Source organism: Dermacentor silvarum, chromosome 3 (genome assembly GCF_013339745.2).
Source record: "Dermacentor silvarum isolate Dsil-2018 chromosome 3, BIME_Dsil_1.4, whole genome shotgun sequence".
NCBI classification, from domain to species: domain Eukaryota; kingdom Metazoa; phylum Arthropoda; class Arachnida; order Ixodida; family Ixodidae; genus Dermacentor; species Dermacentor silvarum.
The window spans coordinates 214,532,227-214,539,250 of NC_051156.1; the positions used below are offsets into that span (position 1 = coordinate 214,532,227).

A 7,024-nucleotide genomic window follows, 5' to 3' on the forward strand; every position below is an offset into this window, starting at 1 on the left:
GGCAACAGGAAGCTGTATCGAGAGTTTTTCATGTTGATCTACAATTTTCTCAATGACACTTCTCATCTAAGTATAATATTTGAGAACTTGATTAATTAATGAAGACTGTACTATTTATTTAATTTGGCGCAATGCAAAAAATAATCTGAGTACCTCCAAGCGACGGCATACAACATTACCTGGATTCTGTCCAGCTACGTGACATTTGCACATATTTAATTTGGCTAAAGTTACCCGGGACACCAAATTGTGCGAAAATCATGAAGACTGTTTGCTTATAGAATGTCGCTGTATACATCCACCCCGCCCGAGGTGTACTCTACACGAGGCCTCAAAAAACACATGCAGTTGGTAAAAACTAAAATGCCGGTTGGGCTCTAAAGGGGGACGGCAGGGGGCGACCGAAAGCCCCAATATTTCCTCCCCCCTCTCTGCCCCCCCCCCTTTTTTTTTGAAGCATGTCGCGCTAATTGGCGGAGTGCCTTCGTGGGGCCGCAACAAAAATGGAAAATCATGTTCTGATCCCTCAGCATAAATATCCTGGCACCGTCTGTGTGTACATGTATGTGCAGTGGAGAGTATATATTATATAGCGCGAGAAGGGAGCAACGTTAATTGGATGATTGATTGCGCAAATTATGGGAAAACGCACGATGTAGCCAACATTGCATTTTGAATTACTTAGCTTAATGCAAAAACGGATTTAAAGGAAGCCACAGCAAAGGGTAGAACAAAAGAGCTCGGTGGCATAAGTTCCCCCATTCTTTTTCAGATGTGATAAAAGGTTTCCTTATACACGTAGGTTTAGAAAGGGTGTATTTGGGGTGCTAATTCACCGTTTAAAGTACAACCTATCTTAAGATCGCACAATGATCCGCAGCTGGAGAAATTACATTTCGGGTTGTATTTCTTTTTCTACGGCTTCCTGGACTGAGGAAGCCGGCCTGAACAAATGCAACACCTGCCTCAATAAAGGTTTCTTCAAGCAATCGATCTACAGATTCTCGAAGGAAAAGACGCTACGTGCACTATTCCCTTCAGATTAATTTTAGACACTTAAATTATTTCCGTGGCCAGCTTGTTAGCCAACGCGTACATGTGTTGGTATGCCTAGATAACAATGGGCCCTTCTGGATACCATGGGTAATTAATTGGCCAACATGAATCCAAGCACGTTACTCCTTTCACTTCAAGTGACCCCCTTCACTTTAAGGCCTAACTGGCGAAATAATGCCAGCGTCTCCCGCAGATGTACTGCCCGTGTCAATAGCCATGAAACTCTCACTCGCGCACCAGGTCACGTCGCCTCTAATAACAAATTCTAGTAATTTTTCTTGGCTGTTTAACATGCAAATTAAAGAAAAACAGCCGTTACTCTGGTGAACACGGATGTAGGATAGCAAGGCTTTATCGTGCACTTAAGCTCTTGTAAAGAGTGGCACGCATTGTCGTATACTGACTGTTTCTCGGAGACTGCATCTTCAGCCCGCCGCTATGCGAAACGACGCACACGTCATCACATCACAGGTTTCCACAACACAGCAACACGTTCAGTCCGCGGACGCCATGACCGCCACGTCGCTCGGGCATAGCGTGTACTAGAACTCCGTAGGTCGGGCATCGCGGCCGATATCGGCCACGCCGCGAGTCCCTCTTTCAAGCTGTGTCGCTGGCAGGTGTTAAGGCGCCACGATCGACACGCCTCGAAGTCTTATACGATGTGCGGTTTTCGTCACAGCATGCGGCCGCCGCGGTACACACGAGTGACGTCCTTGGGCCACATGACGCGGCGCCTTTCACACTCGCGCCACGTGCACGGTGCCTGCTCGGATCATGGTGGACAGGGTGAGCATGAGCACGAACACGATGAGCATCACCCCGACGCCGCCGTACCAGTAGCGCAGCCACTTGCGGCGCGACGACGCCAGTACGGAATCCTCGATGCTCCAGCTCTCCGTCGACTTCATGGTGCCTGCCTTCCTCGTTTCCTCTTCGCCTCTGTAATATACGTGTCGCACTGAAAGCACAGACGGTATAGAAGTGACTATTCGCGTCGATCCCTTCCGCCGGTGCGCCACTGATGATGATGATGAACCTCTATCTGGCTCGTACCCACTAAGAGGGATAGGCCAAGAATCGTGTGCCACTGCGTACATGCATCGGCACGAAATTTCGTCGCCGTCGTCCAAGTTGCAGGCCAATGGCGCACCGATGGGGGGGGGGGGGGGGGGGGGGAGTCGGGTGTTGTGACACCTCCCCACGCGTCCAGCCCCACCAGTCCAAGGTGTACCTTCAGTGCTCTGTCCACATTTTGATTACAATTCAGGAGGTGGCTTGAGGTCGAATCTTCCTGTTTAACGAAAACACTCTATCACTGTCTTGTATTTATTCAGTTGCTCTTAAATTACCATTAGTAAACCGATGAAGAAGTAAACACCGTCAGCATCCTTCGTGTCATTATTATTATAATTATTAGGCATTTTATTTGCTGCTGGATTCCTTTGGCGAAGCAAGGAATTTGCATATTGTGCAAAGTGCTTGCTCCCCCCCCCCCCCCCCCCCCCCCCGCGCGCGCTGGCAGAAATCCTGGGTGCGCTATTGCTTCAGGCTGTATTCTCGAAATAGTGCAAAAAACTAAGTACACCATGCTGCACACGCATCTAAAGGCTTCGAACAAAAATCTGCGTGAATTACCAGCGCAAACGCTTCTCCTCAGGGCCGTGCTAGCTGCTCCGTGATAATGATGATGAGGAGCGTGATTACACTATCATCGATTTTATGAAAAGGTATACCGGTGTTGCCTGTGACATCCAGTCCTTGTGCGGATATATGCCGCATACTTTGAGCGAAAGAGAAGCAGCGGGTAATTGGTTAAACTGCAGCGGAACAAAAGCTGTCTATAGCCTGTCGATACCTTTCCTCTCCACGCAACGTTGATCGACACGGGTTCCCTGTAAGAACTGCTGCCGCTTGTTGAGCATGGCGTGCTGGAAGAAACCTTGCATAAGTACAGAGTGCGAAATATTTTGAGTAAACCGTTCGAGGTCCCATAGTCAAGTGAGACCACTTGAAATTTTTAGTCATTTGATGAAAATTGAAAGAATTTTGACCCCTCATGCCACCGCTAACACCAATAGGGGGGGGGGGGGGGGGGCTCGATGACACCATGCTGATGTGGCGAATTTTTTTTCTCAGGACGACGCTGACGAAGTATACTTAGCCGTCAAAAAGACTGTCGGAGTGCGTTTCTACCCACATACTGTTCCTATCCTCTGCATTGTATCGTGAGTCATCTCCAAAAGAACGTTCAGTGAAGCGCCGACGACGTGGTCCAGATACCACAAGCCTTTGGTCTTCACGGTGACATGCCCAAGGTGGAACTGAAAGTCTCTGAACGTTGTTTCACCGGTGGCATCGTTGACAAGGACTTCCAGGCGCCACTTCAGGGAGTTGATGTACACCGAGGCCTTTACGCCCTTTGAAACCAGCGGGATCCCCAGAGTGTGCGAGATCTGCAGGTCACTGAAGCTGGCTTCGTAAGCGAGGCCTCTTTTTTCCTTTGCCTTGAAACCCGATGCCAGCGTTGCCAACACGCCAGCACTGAACACTTCGGGGGTGACCTGAATCGTCGCGCCGGACAGCATCATCGAGGCGATCCACGAATTTCTTGACTGAACGTCGGATGTCAAAACTGGGAGAGAGAGAGAGAGAAAACATCGAACTCCCTGAGTCACTCCGATCCTCGGGATCATTTATCGTGATAGGAAATAGAACTATAGAGTCCCTCTGTGCAGTTCTATGCAAATCATGTCTAATGTTCTCAATCACTTGCCCTTTTCTCCAATGCTACGCAATGTTTGGTCTTACCTCGAAATCTTTTGCAATTTTTACCCAGTCTCCTGGAAATCCTCTTCAACCTACTTCTTCTCTCAACCAGCGTTCTACATTATGCCATTTACAGATATTATTTTACAAAAATTATTTTATGTGTATTTCCTTATGCTGTCGTTTCTCGACTTCGGCGCTGTAAGTATACCTACAGTTTGAGCCTATACTTGTATATACTGTGTATGCCACTCTACCAGGGGCAGCCATCAGAGTTGATGGCCTCGCTGGATGCACACGTTTTTTTACTTGTCTGATATTTAAATATTTCGTGTTTTCAATATACATATTTATCGCAGTTATTGCTATTTGTGATTTTTCAATATATTAGACATTTTATGAAGCATGCGTGAGGCGTAACTCAGTGCCTGAACAGGTTCGAATCCCGAGGAAGACCTACAATTTTTTTTAATCCTCTGATGCATTCGGTTACAGACATGTCATCACAAAGAATCAAAGATACACACGAGCTGCACTTAGTCGATCGTTTCGTTCGTCACTCGTTACAGTACGTTGCTTAACGAAACGCATTGCTGTGCCTGTAGCCCTGTACACATGTGCGCTCTTCACTCTTGAAAAGCGTTTCCTTTCTTTTATTTTATTTGCCATTACAGCAGGGGCAGCAAACGAGAAAGAAAGTTTATTGGTAGCTGGAGCGTAATTAACGCTCAGCTGTTTTGATTACCTGCATCAATGCAAACGATGATAATAGAAACAAGTACTTTGGATTGTGGAACGAGACGCCTGCAGTCCATTTCTTCGTATCCGGGCGAATTCCGGGACGGGCTCAGCTCCTAAAGACATAGCGTGGCACAGCACCACTATGCCTTATCTCCGGCCCTGTAAAACAGTGCATTATTTCATAGCGTCGTACGTTCTCTGCCACCGCTAACAATCCTGAACATACCTGCAAGCGCATGACGTGTACTCTTCTTATCAACGTCTCTACACAATGGAACATACCCACGAGGGGCTTTCTCATAAGGTGGTAGTGAGTGCGTACGAACTTTATTAAGGTCGCGAGGAAAAAGAATTAAAGCCATCAATCCGGCGCAACATCTCCCCCCTTTTTTTTTTGTCTTTTACTTGGCGTTTATTGTTTTCAGATATGAATTTTCTTTAGCATACCCACTGCCGCCCGATTCTTGGCTATCCCCCTTAGTGGGTGCGAGCATGACACAGGTTCATCATCATCATCATCATCATCATCATCATCATCATCATCATCATCATCATCAATCCGGTGGCTCCACCCAGGTCGGGGCCGGTAGACAGAGTCCTTCGGCGACGAAGGACTTTAATAAGGTGATAATATCACCCAACAGACGAAATAGCGATAAAAAAGAGGCGACACGGTAAAAGAATGGATGCCTCAAGAAAAGAAAGAAACAAAGGGGAAAAAAAGAAAGAAATAAAGGAAGAAAAAAAAAGTGAACCATCTCTGGCGCATACCCTACCAGCGCAGTCCTGGTTGATTTTGCTCCTTGAACAATGGTGAGTACGCACTACGTAAAGCCTGCAGTAAATGGGAACAAAAAGATAAACGGTGGACAAAAGAAACATTTTAAGAATTTTCAATAGTACATACTGTTTTTATTGTTAATTTCTTTACACGCTCTGTACTACTCCAGTACAAATGCTTTAATTCTGGCCCGAATTATCTAAGTGCCAGCGGCTCTTTATCTCTTAAGTAACACTCTGACATCTGAATAACGGATTATCCTATCTTGCTGTACTGCTATTTTATTATTATACACTTTACTACTTCTGGCGAGAACACGTACCAGACAAATGATAACTGAAACCGACGGTGAAAGAAATAACGAAGTGAATTTGATATCTTTCAGTGCAAAATATAAGTAATACATAAGATCACGCTCATGACTGAGGGCAGGCCTCTAGGAGCATATGTGATGACCTTGCAGAGCGGAGTGACGAAATAAGATGATACATATCCGCGTACGTCGTGCACCGTCAGTCGAATCAAGCGAACAGTTTAATAAATATATTTTCGTGGGAGACGTTTCTTGAAAATGATCTGCACTATCCGACATATCACACCGGGAAGGACGTAACGTGTATCATGACAACAAAATATATGGGTTTATTGCACATAACTACAGCAGACCTATAACAGACATAGTAGTAGTAGAAAAACTTTATTTGATGTTTTGAAACGAAGTCCCAGAGGGTGGAGCCCTCCGTGCAGGCCCATTTGCTGCTGCTATCCGGCTGGCCCGGTCGATCAGGATGTGGTCGTCGGAGGCTGTGCTGGAAAGAGCGGCTTCCCACTGGGATGGGGAGGGGTTGGGTATTCTAGGTAAGCCGGATGGTTTGGAGCATTCCCACGTAGAATGGTAGAGGTTTGGGTGACCACCACAGAAATGACCTCTGTCGGGGTACTGGCTAGGGTAAAAAGTGTGGCGGAGAGCAAGGCTGGGGAACGTATTAGTTTGGAGCTGGCGCCAAGCGCTGCATCTGCACGGTTTAGCGTCACGTGTGGTGGAGGGAATGTTCTACGGGATAGTCTGTGGTGTTGTAGTATATGCGTGTATGTAAGCGGTATCGTTTCCACCTTGTCTGGGTTGGACTGGTCTTCCACCGGTGCCTTGGCAGACATAGCACGCTTCTTTTGTCCCTTCTGTTGATGCTCATTTGCAACTCCGGCCCATATTTTCATGTGATAAATTCAACAAGGTGTGTAAACAAGACAGAGGTGCACAGGAAGATAGATATTATAATTTGAAGTGATGAACATAGGTCGAACAAGGGAGCCAACGTTTCAGCAAGGAAAGGACGCCGAAAAATACATGTTAACAGTTTTAACTGCAAACAACGTGCGCGGATGCCCCAGCTGGACCCAGTGGTCTGCCTTGTTCTTTTTCTTTTGTTGCTTAAAAGTACAGTTGCCCTTGCTTTTCCATCCTCGAAAGCGCTTTCGGGCGGTTCCTGGGGCTGCCACTTTGATATGGGACCACCGTGGAAACAAATAGGCTCGTGGTACATGGCGAAAAAAGTGCTCCGTGTTTGTTTCTTCCGAGAAGAAGCCCGACGATCAGAAGAGCTCTGTATCCCGTAATATGCTTAACATTTTCAATTGCCTCAGCAACACCTACTCTAGGGTACAGCCACTGTATAC

General features: G+C 46.7%; 1 protein-coding gene across 1 annotated transcript; it reads right to left on the minus strand.

Annotated features, from left to right (window-relative positions):
• Positions 1-1,796: 1,796 nt before the first annotated feature.
• LOC125944432 (uncharacterized) lies at positions 1,797-4,717 on the minus strand. Its single transcript, XM_049664923.1, has 3 exons — positions 4,571-4,717; positions 3,257-3,691; positions 1,797-2,017 (listed from the first exon to the last, which is right to left on the minus strand). Exons 1-3 carry the CDS (start codon positions 4,638-4,640, stop codon positions 1,797-1,799), a joined length of 726 nt encoding a protein of 241 aa, XP_049520880.1. The 5' UTR covers positions 4,641-4,717.
• Positions 4,718-7,024: the final 2,307 nt, after the last annotated feature.

Bases quoted from the DNA above. Each gene is read 5' to 3' on its own strand.
- LOC125944432 (XM_049664923.1), bottom strand. From the start codon at position 4,640: ATGGACTGCAGGCGTCTCGTTCCACAATCCAAAGTACTTGTTTCTATT. The intron at 3,692-4,570 runs GTAATCAAAACA...TCTCTCTCCCAG, and splicing joins CATCGTTTGCATTGATGCAG to TTTTGACATCCGACGTTCAG. The intron at 2,018-3,256 runs GTGGGTAGAAAC...CTGTGCTTTCAG, and splicing joins GCAGAGGATAGGAACAGTAT to TGCGACACGTATATTACAGA.